The sequence below is a fragment of the Thermobia domestica genome, chromosome 7, assembly GCF_964235325.1.
Source record: "Thermobia domestica chromosome 7, izTheDome1.hap1.1, whole genome shotgun sequence".
Classification (NCBI taxonomy): Eukaryota; Metazoa; Arthropoda; class Insecta; order Zygentoma; family Lepismatidae; genus Thermobia; species Thermobia domestica.
Window position 1 is genome coordinate 187,333,673 of NC_137460.1, and position 19,321 is coordinate 187,352,993.

Below are 19,321 nucleotides of genomic sequence, written 5' to 3' on the forward strand. Positions count from 1 at the left end.
GGTAAGTGACGAAAGTACTACTTAAGTTACAAAAAAGCCTATTCCAAAATAACATAATGAGGCGCACGGTGGCTCAGTGCTACAGCTTCACCTTTGGTACGTGGGGTCCCTGGTTCGATCCCACCTCACACCAAGTGGACTTGTGGACAAACACCGTGTTCGTAGGTTTTCTCGGGATTCTCCCGTTTCTTCACACTTTATTCATTAGACCATTGCATTCATTTCTCATCATCAGCGTCTGCTTTAGCCTAGCCGGCATAATGGTAACGTAAAACTTAAATATATCTCCATTTCCAAAATAACATAAATTTGCAGAGGTTCTCTGAATTATGCAGTTCTTTCATATATTTTGTCTATAATTATATTTTTGTCGATTTTGGCCAAAATATTTATTTTTGAAATCATAGCTGTTCATTGGTAAATCGTCAATGGAGGCATGTCTTTACGCAACTTAATAAGCTTAGAGCAAGATCATTCACATCATACTTGAATTCACATTATAGGCCATCAAGTCTGGGGTTTGGACTTACTTTTTCAGTAAGATTGTACCTCAAATCAACATGGCCAATAAATCCGGAACCAAAGCCCCGCATAAAACAGTAATTCATATGCTCACTAAACTCTTCAAAGTCTATCCTCATTTCAAATATGGAGAAGTGGAGTCCTTTGGTTCTCGAGTTATTTGTATTAAATTTTGGAATTAGAGATAGCAAATATATATATTCAATGAATAGAACTCATCTGCTCTTGGAGTTTGACTTCGAACACAAAGTTTCATGGCGGAAAACTCAAGACCTAAAGGTTACCGACATAGACACATTAAGCTTGTTAAAGTTACCAACTTTTTAAAATGGTTAAATGAGGATCATTAGTTCTCGAATTGTTGGCAATCTAATTAAGGCTTGGACTTTACAAACCTATTGGGAGAAGCATGTGTGGTGTGTATTTATAATCTAGATTTGCTAAAAATCAATGAAATACTCTTCTTACTATAGAGAAATTTATTAGTATCTGTAATAAGTATATCTACACTTGTATAAACTTATTCTCTTCGGAGCGCTCAACGATGAAGATTTTGCTTCTAATGTTCCTAACAATGTTGAAACTGAGAAAGCGAAATGGTCTTTAGTTGGTTGGTTACAGACACTTTGATGTTCTCCGTAGTCTCGTATAATTGACATTGAGATGTGTTTCCACATAGGGATTCGAGTCAGGCGAATACGAATGCTGAACAACGACAGATGTGTTTTACATACCAAAAACTACATGACTGAAATCACTGTTATAAAGAGCATTGTCTTGATCCAGTATCCAAGTGTTCGAAACATTTCGCCGCAGGCGAGCGACTAGTTTTCGCAGCCGTCCAAGAACTTTAGAATAAAATGTCTGCTGACCGTTTGCCCTTGAGACGAACTCTTTATGGATATCGTCTGTACTGTTTTAAAAAACAAATGAATATGGTTTTGATTCTGGAATTTTTATACACGCTTTCTTTGGCCGTAGTGAGTTGGAAGTGTGCCACTCTGTACTTTGTCGTTTGGTTTCCGGGTTGTACTCAAAGATTCATGTCTGTGATGATCCTCTTCAAATAAATTTACATCGTTTGAAATCCACCTCAAGAGATCACGGCATCATTTCTCCTATTGTTCATTTGTTCAGAAGTGAGATTTTTTGGTTCCAGTTTTGCACAATTTTCTCATCTCCAATTTGTTGATCAAACTTGGATGAACGTTTGTGTGGTTCAAATTAAGTTCTGCTGTTACTCTCAGTTAATTGACTGTTAATCCACACAAGGTCTCCAATTCCTTCCACATTTGCATAATTTTTAGTATTAGTAGCCTTCCAGACAGAGCTCAACTTTCACTAATTCCCGGCCTTCGAATAATACATAATTTAAAAAAAAAAAAAAAAAACTTGTGATTATGACAAAGCAGCATCACAGTGTGCTTATTTGAATTTTTTCACAGTCTGGATCTTGTTGTATCAAAACTTGAGACAGAATTTAATAGCCCCCTGTTGCTCGTAGTTTTGAGAGGGATGCCCAGCGAATTATGACTCCTGTCTCATTGCTTTATTTACAGACTTCATAGTTGGATATCTTCATTCATAATTAAATGGACAAACTTTTCCATTGATACGTCATATTTTAATTAAGGAATAATAGCTCTTTATTTTGTATTGAATACACAATATTTCTATGTTTCATCCACGATCTCATTTTCAATCTCAGTATTTAAACGTTATTAAGGTAATAAAATAATGCTATACATTTAGAGATTGTTTTAAATTCTTATCTATATTATTATTCATATCAATCCCAATGCGCTAAACGAAATATTGCCATATTTACATCAGGAAAAATCAAGGAATGTACATTTCTATGGATGTATAGTAACAACAATGTCGTGAGAATTAATTACTTGCGTTACATTATATCTACAACTATTTAAAATGTTCGTAATAATACATATGCAATGCTATATAGATAAATAAATGCATTTAAATATATTGATAGATAATATAAAATAGAGAACTGGAAAACACGTAGTTATATGTATAAGTCATCACTCATTTAAGTTATATCTTGTTTGTCGAGATATGTGCACGTCAGCAGGGAGAAGGTTTGAACTATGATATTATTAGATTTCTAATGATAGAATATATTTTTTTTTTCTAGGACGTGGTTAAACATTGCATATATTGTGTACATAAAGTTAATAAATACTTTTTTTAAAATCTCTGATTTGGCTCAGATCACTATGAATCTCAGGCCCTGGGCCGTCTGGGATGAAGGAATTGAGAAGCGGGAAGACTCCCAGAAGAGCCACACACGCGGTTTGCCCACCATAAAACTCATTTAGCGCGAGCTGGAATCGGAACAATGAGTCACGTACTAGGATAGGGGCCTCTACTACTAAGCCACTGTTGCCTCGTGATTCATTGATAATCCTTACTTATCTATTACACTTTACCTTGTGTTAATTCTTGGATTTATCTACATCATCTGAAGGAAGACAGAAAAGTAAAGCAAAACTTGAACTATTGCACATCGATATGTCAGTTCAACATTTCATGCACTTTGTGATATCATGCAAGTATAAAATCATATATAAGTGCTCTAATTAATACACAATTATCGTTGTATATAAACTATTTTTATTCCTCTCTGCAGCCATACATTGAACTTGTGGCCCTTTTTAAATCTGATGTAATCTGTCAACTTAAACTGCGGACTACTAATCTTCTGTAGATAAGTTATAAATACTGTAGCTTCTAAATTTTTTAGAGAACTGGTAACCTCCCCTCATATATAATTAAAATAATACAAACGTTAGCTTTCGAGGCAATTCAACAAGGCTCCCACAACTGAGAAACCATTGGTTGGGTCAGGACTAGAAACTTAATTTTACAAATTAAAATACTTTTGCAGAAAAATAATTTTCCTGTATCTAAAGATAGTGTAACTTAAGAGCAAACAAGGTATCATTTTTAAATCCCTCTGTAGAGCCATAAACGACACAAGAAATTGATATTTTTTTCTTTAAACAAACGTTATTTATAACACACTCTGCCATAGAAGTACGATTTTGCCATACAGCAGTACGAATGAGATTTACAGCGCCAATTGTGGTTCTAGTGGCTAGTTTAGTAACTCTATGGTTTTGAGATACGTTACACTATCAGAATGGATTTTAAAAGTTGTCAAAATCTTCGAAATATTTTCATGCTAAAACATCATTTCCAAACTAGCTTTAAAATTTTTGCAGTTTAGAATTCCAGCTTCTTCCGAAAGAAAATATCTTGCCTACACAAATGATTACAATATAGGTTGGCAAAAAAGTAGGTATTTAGTCCCGTACTGATCGGTTCATGGCATTTCATATAATTTATTCATTGTTACACATACTGGCTGACTCAGTTTTTATATTATTTGTTCTTAAGTACTTTTCACTTGTACCTTAAACTCGGAACAGAAGGAAGCTCTTTCATACTGGATCAATGCGAAGCTGTATTCCTACTTTCGGACCATCCTGTATATTGGCTTCTCATAACTTACCTGAAGCTGTACGAAATAAACCGGAAAAGAACACTCTTATCAACACAGCTCTGTTAACTAGGAATATTATTATAAAAATCTATAAAAATATTCAGTTTTAATAAAAAATCTTCTGTTATGGAACAAATAAAGATTTGGGAGACATTCTAGAACTATCTTGGTTGTTAGGACACGTCCTTGTCCAGGTAATGCGGAAAGGTGGAATTGAGTGGGCGAGATTTGGCGATTACGGTGAATGAGGAAGAGTTTCCTATCGCAATGTATGTAAGTTCTGAAACGTCTTTTATCCATTTTGTTGTCGTGTAACATGATTAGGCCTCTTCTTTAATCCATTATCCAATGCTGGGTCTACACCTTGAAGTTTTTCGTGTGCTGAACCAATTTACTGACTACTTATTCGCTCCAGTGGATCCTTGTGGTTACGAAGTGTCTCACACTTACCAAACTTCTTTGACATTAACTTCGACTTTGCAAACATTTGAGAACTGAAAGGGTGATTTGACGTTTGATGAAATGTGTCGGTTGTCGTACAAGATTAATTTCTTCCCGTATGCCCCAATGTAAGTGATAAATTGATTCTTTTGCGCTGGATCACCGTAGGGCAGAATTTAAAATGTCGATTTCTTTGGTTTACACTTAATTTATGTAACTTCTATGTTATCTCTTCTAGTTTTCCAAATGCTGAGTTATGATCAAATGATCAACATTGAGATCCTTCGCGGATCTGATTCAGTGATGGTCTTTATCCGTGGCCTTCCTTATCACCTAAGATTGAGATTCACAACATCAATTTTAGAACAAATGTTGAATTTATATTGGTTCACGCTATACTTCCCATATACTTAATTGGTGCTTCGAGCAGTTTGCTTATTGTTTCGAATTAATTGTTCAAATAAATGTGGAAAAATAGTAACCCTATCTTCTTGTGGCAAGTATAAAGGGTTGCGAAAATGAACATCAGAACTTTGAAATCGTCTTATGATAACACTGAATGGATCTGGGAAATTAAACTGTGATAGCTATGTGCAGTAGCGTATGATAAATTAACACCACTAGCTACATAACTCAACAAGGTATGAAAATTATTCTAATTTACGTAATCAAAATGACTGTTTATGGACTTTTCCTGCATCGCGAAGAATGTATAATTAACATAATCGAACTACAAGAATGCTTGATTTATATTTGGAGAAATGAAAATGCGCACGCTATTCACGAAATGTCTCTCCATCCTCAGAAATTCACGGTGTGGTGTGAATTTTGTGTTAATAGTGTGATCAGCTCTTATTTCTTGAGGATAAATATGGCAATCAAATTACTATCAATGACGAACGATACAGGATCATGGTAATGCATTTTCTGTGGCCTCAGCTGACAAATCATGTCATAAACAATGTTCTTTTTTTTTAAAATAATACGGTGCAACTTGAAAAAGCAGCTCGCCAGACTCTTCCTTTATTGCACGAAAATTGCTCGAAACACGTTCTGTCGAGAAATATTGACGTTAATTGGCGACCCAGATCATGTTTTTACTTTATATGGAAAAGTCTCACGTCTATGAGAATAGGCTAGGAACATCCGCGAATTGAAAAGAAACATTGAACGGTCCATTGCAAATTTACCAATATGGGAGCAAAAGTGTAAAATTAGATCATCAGAATCTATTCCACTCACCGAAGCAGAGGAGGAGATTTTTAACGACACTGTCTTCAAAATATAATGCTATTGATTCTTTTTTACAATAATAAAAGGACTACCACACATTTGTTCAAAAATTTAAATGCATGTTAAGAATGTATAGACGACACCAAAAGTGCATTCCAACCTGCAATTCTCCCTTTCCTGCGATAGCAGGCACCTAAAAACAGGGTCGCTGGGGTGGTTGAGAATTAGAAAGGGGTTGGACGAAACCTCAATTTTGTTATAAATATATCAATCAGTGTGGAACTGCAAATAAGAGAATAAAATAAATTGTTAAGAATAACGATTTCATTATCGTGAGGGCAAAGGATGACAAAAAGTTACAAAATGATATTACTTAAGCAGTTCAAACAATATGAATGGTAAGAAATAGATATAAGAGGAAAACAGTTTCTCTTCTTTACCCAAAAAATCTCGTAAAAAAAGAAAAAGGTTACATAATGTAAAGGTTTAACATAAAAGCCTGACAGCAGAAACAAACATCCATACGAAACAGAAAGAGAGACAAATACAGCATAAGGGACACCAGTGGCATAGCAGACTTATGGACCTCCCATGTAAATAAGGACATGGGACCCAAGTTGTAAACCCATTGTTAAGTCAGAGATTTTGGAAACGAAACAAGTTTTTAATAATAATAATAATAATAATAATAATAATAATAATAATAATAATAAACTGTGCGTTTTTTGTCAATGAGCGGTCCCATAGGCCAAAAGGGATGGAAATCTCCTAGAGAGAGTAACAAAAAAACTCTCTTGTGATAAATTCTATACTAAAGGTGGACCATAAGAATGTGGAAACAAAAACCTGTATCATGACAGAGTGATTTACGAATGTTGGGAAAGGCAAAATAATAATCATGGGGGCACTAGAACAATTCGAAACACTTAATTGGTCTAGTATCCACTTTTCATGTTATTGTTCTTAGAAAGAAACACTATACCTTCCGTTAAACAAGTTTCGGGAAGAGTAACCTGTGGAGTATTGGTATCGTGCTAGACATCCAAACGGAAAATCTCGGTTTGAATCCGCATCAGGTAGCATCTTCTTCCCCATAAAACATTCGTTACTAACAGAGATCCATCTGGGATTGTAGAATTACAAGGCATCACTGCCGAAAATGAGTAAACACTGTGTGCGGTCTTCATCATACAGTGTAATCATAAGTAGTTTTCATATTTATATTCAGTCTCTCTCTCTCTCTCTCTCTCTCTCTCTCTCTCTCTATTCATCTTTCTTGATGTTTCCTTATGTCTTATATCTTCACCTACTCTTTCGCTCTCTCTTTCTCTGTCACACATACACACACACGAACACACACTTTATGTTAAGAAATGAGTAAAATATCTTATTTTCCTGTGGGTTACCGAGCCTCAATCGAATCACCGTGTCACTACGGGTTCGAATCCTCGACCCAGTGGTGGTATATAAGCTAACCCACATCACCTGACTGATGCAATGACTTGTTTCAGCTTTAGCGTGTTCACTCTATCATTGCGAATTACAACGCAATAGGTGAAATCGAGAGTGGATGTTCAGAACAAAGAAATGTTCAGAAATGACTAGAAAATGGCCCATTTTTGGTTATTATAAATGAAGATTTTATTTATATTAATTGACACAATATTCGTTTACATCTTATAATTCAATATTTTTGTCCACGTGTGAAATAGGAAATATGCAAGATTTCCTAAGCCTATAAAGAGTATCCAATTTTCCTTTTAAACATTTGTAACTTTTCATTATGATACAATTTGGAATTTTAATATACGCTCTATCTGACAGAAATTTAACAGTAATATAGCACTCATTCAGTTGTTTCTTTTACTTTTTCTTTTTCGTTTAGTTTGTATTATTAGTCTGAAATGGAAGGTATGACCTACGCTACCACCTAGGTTTATTATAATGTATTTCGGATCGGTACGTATAATGAACACTATCGAATTTGCAATCACGCGGAAAGAAAGGGTGTGCATTAAACTTTGGCATGATCCTACATGTCTCGGAACTCTAGAGTTTCACTAGAAATTGGGCATTTAATTTGAATACCAAGTTTGGTATTCATTTTAAAAGTGACTTAATGAATTATTCAACCATCCTCTATATATTCAAATAGTTCTGAAAAAGTATTTAAGGTATAAACGTTATTTCTATATTACTGTTAGATTTCTGGAAACGGAACTTTATAATGTTAGGTTATTTTCTTACTACGTTTAAATCCAATTTTTTATCTGTGCTTCCTTTTCTTTTTCTTCTTCTATCTCCTTTTTCTTCTCTTTCCCACTTCTGTACCTCTAGCAGATATTTATTACTTTCAATTTTACATTGAAATATGTTTAAGTTTCTTCCTACATCAACTTATGAATCTAGTTTCGTCTCATGTGTATTCTTTCAATTTATTGATACTTCTTGTTGCTGTTCACCTCAACCATAGGTTGGTGGGCAGCATGGAAATTTTAAAACTTTTTTCGTCCTTTGGGAGAACAGTTTTACACTTTGATAAGGTCTCTTCTTCGTAACTGCATCTAGATATTCTATCCTTGGTTTTCCTCTTCCTGCCTTTCCTTGTGCCTTTCTCTCTATCAGCATGGTGAGCCAATTGAAGTGCCGAATAAGGTGGCCAAGCATGCTGTTCCTTCTTTTTCCTATTATGTTTTGATCTTCCGTCCTTCCGTTAGTACGTGTTAATTCCTTTTCATTTGTACCCATGATATGCGCAGAATTCTGCACCAACACCACATTTCAAATGCTCCCAGCTTAGATATTTCAGATTTTCTCAATGTCCTCGTCTCTGATCCGTAAAGCACCACACTCAATACCAGGGAAATTCTTAACGTCTTCAATTTTCTCTCCATCTTTCCATGTATTTACTTCTTCCTTTCCTGCTCTTGTGCACTCTATCACTTTGGTTTTCTTCTTATTTATCTTCATTTTGCACGTTTTTTCCAGTTGGTCGTTCAAGTTTGAAAGTGCTTCCTGCAAGTCTTTTTCGATCTCCGCTATCAATGGTATCTCACCAGCAAACCTTATTGTGCTGAAAACCAAACTGTTTACCGTTACGCCTTTCTTTTTTCTGAAAGAATTTTTTTAAAGCCTCTTCTATATAGACATTGAAGGGGGTAGGTAAAGTTCACATCCTTGCCTCACTCCTTTACTTATTCTTGCTTCCTTCTGACCTCTTCCTATAGCAGCTGTCTAGCTCCTGTGAAGTTGATATATTATTCTTCTGTCTCTGTAATCCACTTTCAGATTCTTCAAAGCTCCGAACATGATATTCCAATCTACGTTGCCAAAAGTTTTTCTATATCTGCAAATGCTATTACAATTGGTTTGTTCATTCTGATGTGCTGTTCCATGATCAACCATAGACTCAATATTGCTTCCCTTGTTCTCCTTTTTCTCCTGAATCCAAACTGGTCCTCCGATAGCCGTTCTTTGATTTTCCCTTCTATTCGTTGTGTGATAATTATTGCACAGTATTTTTGATGCATAGGGAAGCAAACTTAAAGTTCTGTGTTCTTCGCTTTTCCATACGCCTTTCCTTTTCGGGTTAGGTACCAATATGCTTTTCTCAAAGGCTCTTGGTATTTTTCCGGAGGTATGCATCTCATTATTAAGATTTCTTCTGTGTTGCTATTACGAGATTCTTAAGCACTTCCATTGGTATTTGATCTATTCCTGGGCTTTACAATGTTGTATTTTCTACAAAGCATTGTCAAAATCGCACTGTAAAATTGATGGTCTTAATTCATTTTCTCCGACCTCTTCTTCCTTCTCTATCTCTTCTTCAATAACTCAGTCTCCTTTACAGAGTTATTCAATGTATATCTTCCATTTTGTTATCTGCTCCTCTTGTTGATACTAATACATGTATATTTTGAAATTAGAATTGTGTTAATCTTGTTTCCTTATTTTAGTATGAGAGAGAGAAAAGGAGGAGAGAGAGAGAGAGAGAGAGAGAGAGAGAGAGACTCATTACCAGACACAATTATGAGATAAGAAGATGTATATTGGATGACTTAGCTGCATAGTGTTAGCAGTCGGAATTTTTCTTAGTAATACAAAAGTAATAGTTAGTAATACAAAATGAATAGAGTAAACCAGAAGTATTTTTTAACGAAGAATTAACATCAAATGTGATATCCCTTTTAATAAACTGTCGAGAATTTCGAGTTGACATGTTTTACACTTTCGGATGCCGATTACCTCGAAACTCAGATAGCCAGAATTAGCCTGGGATAGAGGACTTATATATATAAAAAATGGTAATTTTAGCAAAATGCAGAAGTCTTTTAATCTGAGAGAAAAAAAGAATGAAATCTCTTATTTCTAGTTCTATTAGTTTTGTAGCTCTCAGTATGTAGCGAAAGTACTGGTAGAAATAAGGACAATGAATTTTGATTATTTTGTAGAACATTCCACTTTAATATCGCAGGAATTTCATCTTCCGGTTTGTTTAGTTGTGAAAAATTATAGAGTATATTGCTATACTATGTAAAGTATTGTTGCTGATTTGTAATGACAATCAGAAACAGAAGTAAAAGATAAATTACAATAATAGTTTTCTATAAAGGGGGAAGTATAACTACTTTTATTTTAACAAGTCTTTTTCTTAAAATGTTTGTTCTGGTTCACCCTCTAACCACTCAACCTTAGGTACGGAAATGGAACAAAATATTTAGATTTTTATTGTTGATTCGAGTATATTTCAAGCATCGTTTCTTGGATTTATTTCTGTGCGGTTTTATCGATATCGTCGATATCGATATTAACACATCAACATTCGATAACGCAAATATATCGACATCGATGTATCAATATCCTAAATTTTCGATATAGACATTAAGGGGTGAGACGACGTATATGGGGTCCCTAAGACTTGCGATGGATGAGGAAATAAATCTTAATTTTTAGAATAATGTTTTCTAATGACAATTTCTTTATTACCGCAAATTGAAATGTAAATAAATCCACTTGCAAATTCGTAATATTATATAGTGTAATTTCTTTGCTACCAAAACTTTTCTGTTCAAAAAAAAAAAAAAAAAAAAAAAAAACTATCAAGAGCAAGTGCATCGAACTTTGATCTAGAATTAATCATAAGAAAATTGTTTATTCCTCTCTCTGAGAAATTTCCATCCCTTTTGGCCTTTGGGACCTCTCATTGACAAAAAGTGCACACATGACCGCTATATGGAGACATGCTCTTAGGCAGAGTCTGAAACTTTTGAAAGGAATAGAAAAATGAAATGAAATCTTTGAGTTTTACGTCCCACGGTTATGCCGGTTAGGCTAAAGGAGACGGTGATGATGAGAGATGAGTGAAAATGGTGGAATGAAGAAAGTGGGAGGAAACGGGAGAACCCCGAGAAAACCCACGAGCACGGTGTTTGTCCACCACAAAGTTCACTTGGCGGGGGCTGGGATCGAACCCGGGACCCCAGGCACCAGAGGTTTGAAAGGAATAGAGTTTTTAATAATAATAATAATAATAATAATAATAATAATAATAATAATAATTATTATTATTATTATTATTATTATTATTATTATTATTATTATTATTATTATTATAACAGTTGAGTTTACAACTAGGGTCCCATTTCTTTATCTTGCATGGGAGGCGAACAAGTCCGCTACGCCAATGGTGTTCCTTAGTCTATGTTTATTTCTCTTTCCGTTTCGTGTGGATGTTTGCTTTTGTGGTGTTAGGTTTTTATATTAAACCTTTACATTATGTAACCTTTTTTTACGAGATTATTTTTTGGAAAAAGGAGACGAACTGCTTTCTTCTGATATCTATTTCTTAAAATTCATGTTATTTGAACTTCTTAAGTGCGATCATTTTGTAACTTTTTGTTATTCATTTCCCTCACGATAATAAAATCGTCATTCTTAACAGTTTTTCTTCTTATTTGCAGTTTGCCACACTGATATGCAGGGTGTAACAAAAGTAATGGTGAAAAATGAAACCACAGATTCCTGGCACCAAAACAAGAAAAAAATGTTTGTGACATATAGTCCGGAAGTGGACAGGGACGGAGCTAGACAGCTTCGAATGTAGGAGCAAAGAAACTTCACACTTAGGGAATGGAACTTGCCGATTTAGAAAACTACATTGAAAATGCGTGTGAACAGTTATGCAACACACCGGGAGTGATGGAATGCATTCGAAACTCACGATTAGCACATTGCATATATATGGGAAAAGAGTACTTTGAACATTCTCTCTAGGTACATTTATTGTTAGCCCGCATGACCTAGTAGTTTGTAGTGCTATTCTGTGTAAGATACTACGTTACAAATACAGTACGTCGTTGTGGATTCTGCCTGTTATTTCATTACATGACACGTCTAGCTACACTTGTTCTTATTTCTACCTCTTGTCTGCAAGTTTCTATCTGGTATACCACTTTTCATTGATCCCTGAGATTATGCAATCATGCTAAGTGATCTTTGCTTTGATTCCCATTGTATATGTGCGTGCAATTTTACCATGTATAACAACTTCTTTTATGTATAGTTCCCATCTTTACTACACCGTACCCTTGCTGTAAACACATTCGGTGAATCTCTAAATGGCGTAGGAAGAATCTCTGGTGCAGTTATGTAACATGCGTTTAACATGTCAAGCTGATATGATTTTTATGTATTTCTGAATCCCCTTCCTAGCTCCTATCATTATTTCACTGACAGGTGTGGAGTTCCATTTCCCTCTGATTCGAAACTGTCTACCTCCGCTCCAATACCTTTCCGGACTATATGTCATATAAACATTTTTCTTGTTTTGGTGCCAGGAATTTTTGGTGTAATTTTTCGCCATTACATTTGGGACACCCTGTATTTGTAACAAAACTGAGGTTTGGTCCAACGCCTTTCTAATTCTCAACCATCCCAACAACCCTGTTTTTTTGGATTGCATAGTTCTGCAGGAAAGGGAGAAGGGCAGGTGGGAGTGCACTTTTGGAGTCGTCCATAAATGGGTGTTTCATTCGATACATCAGGCCATACCATTAGACCACACGCATACACAAATCGGAAAACGTCTTTGCAGAAACCCTGCATACACTACGCTACATGAAGAATTACAGATCGTAATATGGCAAGTGACTTATGCAAACGTCATTATCTTAATGAAATCTATAACAAACAAGGTATTTGCAGTTCCTGGAGTATCTCGAATTTTCTTAAGAAAATAATATATACATATATCTTCATATCTCTCCAATAACTCTTATTTCTTCATCCTATCGATGGGGGGGTGGGCACTCTAGTGAAGGGTAGAGCGCTTATCTCTGGTGCGTGGGGTCTCTAGTTTGATCCCTGCCCAAATAAGTTTGTTGTGGTGGACTGTCCGTGTTTTTTTCGACGTATTTCCGTTTCCTCCCACGATTTTATTCTACCAATTGTTCCATCATCATTTACTTGCCTTCATTATCGTCTCTCTTAGCCTAAAGAGCATAAGGTGAAACGTTAAACAGAACGATTTCATGTTTTATTTATTCTGGATAATTCGAAAGATTTCTTCAGGTCTTCCATCAAAATGGTAAAAGAAAAGAAAAGAAAGAGCGAGGATGGAAGGATTGGAGAAATAAAAATATTTTTCTTTAATTCTTGTTGCTTTGGTATCATTTTTCATGAAAGAATTTAAGGAAAGTCAAGTTGTACTGAGACGTATTTAAGAAGGAATGTTTCGTTACAAGTCTCCGCTATCCGAGCCAGGCACGTACGCAGAAATTTATTTCGGGAAGGGTCCAAAGCTTTTAGGGGGTCCAAATTAAATTGAGAGATAAATTATGAATAGCTAAGCGGTTAGCATACGCGCCTTTGACGCGGGAGACCCGGGTTCGATTCCCGGCGGGAGCTCATGTGGTTCGGATTCCACGTTAATCAGTAGGTCCATGTCTCATATAGCCTCGCTGCTCAAAGGGACGCTAAACTGAAATTCAACTCAACTCAAATTATGAATATATTATGATATGTAATATCACCCCTAATGTTATACTAATTTATAGAAAAGTTTGGGTTTCGTGGGGTTCGGATTTTCAGTACCCACCCCAAGGACGTCCTTGATCCAAGCTAAAGAATAGCAAAATCTCTTAAAACCTCTAGATGAACTCACCTTCCGTCTCTTTTCCCATGAAATAAATAATTAGAAGATTAAACACAAAGCAAATTAATTTATTTTTAACGAACGAATATGTGTACGTTTCGTAATACCAATCTGCATAGAGCAACAAGAATTTCAGAAATAATCCCAAAAAATGGATCATAGGATTGCGATCTTGGCCAAAAACTTTAGGAATGACCCAAAACAATGCATCAAAAGATTGCGATCTTGGCCAAAATTAGCTTTTGAATCAGGGGTTATAAAATTTTTGAACGTCCCCTAAATCGAGTTTTCGTATTTTTTGCGAAATAAGCACGTGATACTGAGTTAAATGATTGTTTGGATTTGGTTACAGTATATGTAGTTCTCCAGATATAAGGCGTACAAGAAAAATTTTAATTGAATGACTTATATTGAATTTTTTGGATCAGGGCGCAGAAAATTTTTGAAGGGACTTTAAATCGAGTTTTCGTAATTTTTACGGAATGAGCACAAAACACTGAGTTAAGTGACAGTTTGGGTTTGGCTACAATATACGTAGTTCTCCAGATATAAGCCCTAGAAGAAATTTTTTGCCTGAAATATATTGGATCTTTTGATCCAATAAAAAGAATTGTCATGTGCATACTCATGTATTCTGTTTGTTTCTGGTCCAAACTTTTGATAACAAGATTAAATTGGTAAGTTATTTGAATTGTCAAGTAATACAATGACACAAGAAAGCCAGGAACAATGACTAACATTGACAGTCAATGCCCGAATACGTTTTCACCTGACTGAACTTCCAGGAGAACTATATATTTGTCTTCTGTTAAATTAATGATATTGAGTTTATATGACTCATACATCAGAACTTACGGACAAAAATGTGTGATTTTATAACCGGTTTTGTACTCACCTAATCATCTTGAGTTGCGCCAGCTGTGAATTCAAAATTTATTAGAGATCAGATTTTCTCCATGACGAAGACAAACTTTGGCAAGAAACATTACATATCCACTAAGACATTAACACGTACATCGCTCAGCATGGTTAATCCTTCACTCGTTTGTGAAAAGAACTGTAAAGTTTACGAGAAATTAAAAAAAAAAAAAAAAAAAACTATACGGTGTATATTCCAATGTTTTATGTCATATTGTTACAGGAGAATTAAATGACGTCATTGATCCAGAAATGAATTGACAAATAGTTTTGTTTAATACGAAACGGTATGTTTACCATTTTTTGTCTTGTGTTTAGAAGTCAGACGCTTATAACTGTACATTTCTGCATTCCGGAAAGTATTTTTATGGAGTATTCATGTTTTTTGTGTGCAATATGAAAATGATGTGTAAGTAGAGATAAATAGTTCAAAAGAAAGAAACCAAATTGTGATCAGTCACATGTGCTATTGAGTGCGATATATACGTATAGGCTATATCTATATATCTATGTATCTGTATCTATCTATATATCTCTATCTATCTGGTCAATCTGTAAAATAACTGAACATGTGATCAGAATTTACTGATATTTACCTTCAAGATAAGGAAATTGGAGTAAAGTTGCATTTATTATCACAAAACGTATACAACTCAGAATTACTAAAAGTTACTTAAATTTGGTACTTAACCTTTATTTTAAAATATTTATAGACTAGATAAAAAAAATTACGTTATGCATAACGCTAATATACAACAATCAAAACACTTAATAATTATAGGTTACTTCAGCTAAAATATTTAGATGATTTAGATGTCCATTTATTGATAAAGGTAGGTTTCTCTTGTATTCTACATACAGCATATATATATATATATATATATATATATATATATATATATATATATATATATATATACATATATATATATATTTGAGAAATATTTTTACTTTGCTTAAATGAAATAAAGGTAACGAGCGTGTCAGGTTTAACATTTGAAGAAAAAAGAAAAAAGACCATATGTGTCTTGAAACTTTGTCACATTACCTAAAAGTCATTGGAAAAAGGCTTTACAAAGGCTATTTTATTTTTTGTTTGTTCAGTTTTTGTTCAGTATGTTAAATACGAAAAATTACACGTCTTCATTTTCGCGACCTTAAAATAATTCTCTCTCTCTCTCTCTCTCTCTCTCTCTCTCTATATATATATATATATATATATATATATATATATATATATATATATATATATATATATATAGAGAGAGAGAGAGAGAGAGAGAGAGAGAGAGAGAGAGAGAGAGAGACTTTGAAAGAAAGTATGGGTGCCATTTTGTATCAAAATCACCACCAAATTTGTTTTAATATTAACGTAAATAGCTCACCTCGAATCGAAATCCTCTTTACAAGCGAAAAACGTTTTAGTTCCTGTAATAACATTTTTGTCAAATAAAAAGAAGCTAAACGTATTAACAACTTAATATAGCAAGCCAATGGACGTAGGAGGTTCATTGCCGCATTTACAAAATCTCTTCATTGATTTCTGTCCTTAGCCAACTGAACCCAGTTTCTACTTTATATTTCAATCTCTGCGAGAACAATTTTAATATTGTCCTCCCATCTGCACCTCGGTCTTCCTAACGGTCATTTTCCCATTTGGATTTCCAGTTACAACTTCGAAAGCGTTTCTAATTTCTTCCATTCTGGCTACATAACCTGACCATTTGAGCCTCCTAGACTTGATGACCTTAACAATGTTTGGTAAATGGTATAAAATTATGCAGTTCCTCCTTATGAAGTTTCCGCCTTTCCCCATTCCCGTTTCTTTTGGAGTTCGAATATTGGTTTAAGAATCTTGTTTTCAAATACTTTCAGTCTGTGATCTTCCCTCAGAGTCAGTGATCATGTTTCGCAACCATACAGCACAACAGGCATGATTATCGTTTTATATTTTGAGCTACAAATTTCTCAACAGAATTAGCGACAACAAAAGAATTTTAACTGAATAATTTTTAACCGAAATCCCTGCTTTCAGTTGACATCATTTTTTTTAAGTGATTATGGTTTTGGTCTGTTAATAATGATCCTAGATATTTGAAAGTATCCACTTTGTCGAAAGAAAATATAAGTTGGTATTTTAACGCATCCATAAAATGCAGTATTACGATCCCGACAAACTTCCATTTATTTAGTTTTCTCTGCATTTACTTTTAAGTCTATATCACTGCAAGCTTTAATTAAGATTTCTGCATTCCTTTCTATTATTCTATCATTCCCTATTAAATTTACATCATCAGCATACGTCATAACCTGACAAATACAATTCAGCTCTAGGACCGGATTGCTGTCTTTGACTTTCCTTATAGTGTTCTCCAGAACAAAGTTAAATAATAATGACGACAACGCATCTCCTTGTTTCAGGTCATTCTCAACATGAAAGCTCGTGATCAAGAATTTCTCTACTCGAACATTACTTTGGGATACATTTAAACATATCTTAAGTAATCTAACTTTTTCGGTATTGCAAATTCTGTAAGCATGTTGTACAATGTTTCCCCCCTACCAGAGTCTAAAAGTAATAATTTTGATGTGCCAGGATGTTGTATTCTCTCAGTTCTTTTCAAGTATTAGTCGAATGGTAAATATCTGGTTGATAGTTGATCGATTTTACCTAAATTCGGGCTGATAATCTCCAATAATTTCATCTGCGTATGGAGTCAATCTTGCTAATACAATGTTTAAGAGGATTTATTGGCTGTTGACTGAAGAGAAATGCCTCGATAATTATTAAATCTGTTTTGTTGCTTTTCTTCTGAACTGGAACAATGATTGATTCTCTTCACTCTTGTGGTAATTTTTCCTTGTTCCAGATAAGGAGAATGAGTTTGTGTATCTTGCTCTACAATTTTTCCCCTCCAGCTAAAATTAAGTCAACCATAATTTCGTCTACATCCGGAGATGTGTGTTTAATTTTTTAAAATAGCGATTTCTATTTCTGTCTGGTTAGGTTCTGGAATATACGGTTATGTTGCATGCATTTCACTTTCTCCACGCGCATTAGTTTTTGGCTATGTATTAAGCAAATCGTCAAAGAAATCTGTCCATCTATTTAAGATGCTATCTGTATCAGTGAGAACTGCTCCTTTGGGTTTGTTTAATATATAAGCACGAAGTTGATAGCCTTTCTTAAGTTCGTTGATGCATTTATACGTGTCCCGAATGTTTTTGTTTTCACTATTATCTTCAAGTTAATTAATTTTAACTTTCAAAAGTCGTGTTTCTTTGTTCTAAAAGTTTTTGAAGTTTTCCGCCAGATGACAATGAAATTGTATGTGGTTATTTCGTTCGGATCTTGTAGCCAACGCTGTTTCTTCTGTTTCCTCTTCTCTGCTACTTTAGTACATTCCTGGTTAAACCATGGTTTGTTCCTACGTATTTCTGTGTGACCCAATATTTCTTTTGCTGAAGTTTTAATGTTATCTGTAATTTCAACCAAGTATCTTGAACACTATTGCACTCCGAACCTTCTAAAACCGAGAATCTATTCGACACTTCAATCTGGCTCCCATCTCACCTAATTCTCTTCTATTTAAAAAAAATAAATAAATAAACCGCTCCGTTTTCAGATACTGAATATTTCCTTTATTCAACGATAGTCTGTCTCTTACTATCACAATCAACTCCTCTGAACGACCGAACATCAGTTGTGCTAAGTAGTAGAAAATGGATCGATCTGGAACAGACCTGAGCCACTTTTGATCAACTCACAAGCCCCTGGGAAAATGACCACCATGCACCGTGAGACCACGGTCTTTTACGACCTCCATTTTAGGGGTGTATTCATTCCCTTTTACGAGCACTTTTAAGGGGGTGACCTCGTTCTCTTTTACGAGCTCCATTTTAGGGGGTGAACTCGTTCCCTTTTATGAGCATATTTTTCAACTCCTATGTTAATTACGAACACATAGAAGAACAGATAACACATAACACTACGTAACACACAGCAGAACAGATATCAGATAAGAATATGAAACATAGAAGGGGTGTATTCATTCTCTTTTACGACCTCCATTTTAGGGGTGAACTCATTCCCTTTTTTCAACCCTTATTTTAACATAGGAGATAACACATAAGATTACGAACGCATAAAAGAGAAGATAACACATAAGAGTACGTAACACACATCAGAGCAGATAATACATAGCACAGCTAATAAAAGAACATGGCTTATTTTCAACCCCTATTTTAACATAACAGAAATGACACTGAGATTATGAACACACAACAGAACAGGTAATACATAGCACAGTTAATAAAAGAACATGGATTATTTTCCAACCCCTATTTTAACATGACAGTGAATACGAAACATAGTGAAGATTAGATAACACATAAGAGTACATAACACAACAAGGGTGTATTCGTTCTCTTTTATGAGCATATTTTCCAACCCCTATTTCAACATGCCAGAGACTACGAAACATGGCGGACATAGCACAAGGGTGTATTCATTTTCTCCACCTCTAATT

The 19,321-nt window shown here is 34.7% G+C and overlaps 1 protein-coding gene across 1 annotated transcript in view; it reads right to left on the reverse strand.

The window, feature by feature from the left end:
• Positions 1 to 14,906, reverse strand: part of LOC145689447 (thrombin-like enzyme agkihpin-1) — a 143,666-nt gene extending 128,760 nt beyond the window's left edge. Inside the window, exon 1 of the mRNA XM_081763604.1 lies at positions 14,770 to 14,906. Coding sequence (XP_081619730.1) covers positions 14,770 to 14,777 — 8 coding nt within the window. The 5' untranslated portion in view covers positions 14,778 to 14,906. The remainder of the gene's footprint in view (positions 1 to 14,769) is intronic.
• Between the last annotated feature and the right edge of the window lie 4,415 nt (positions 14,907 to 19,321).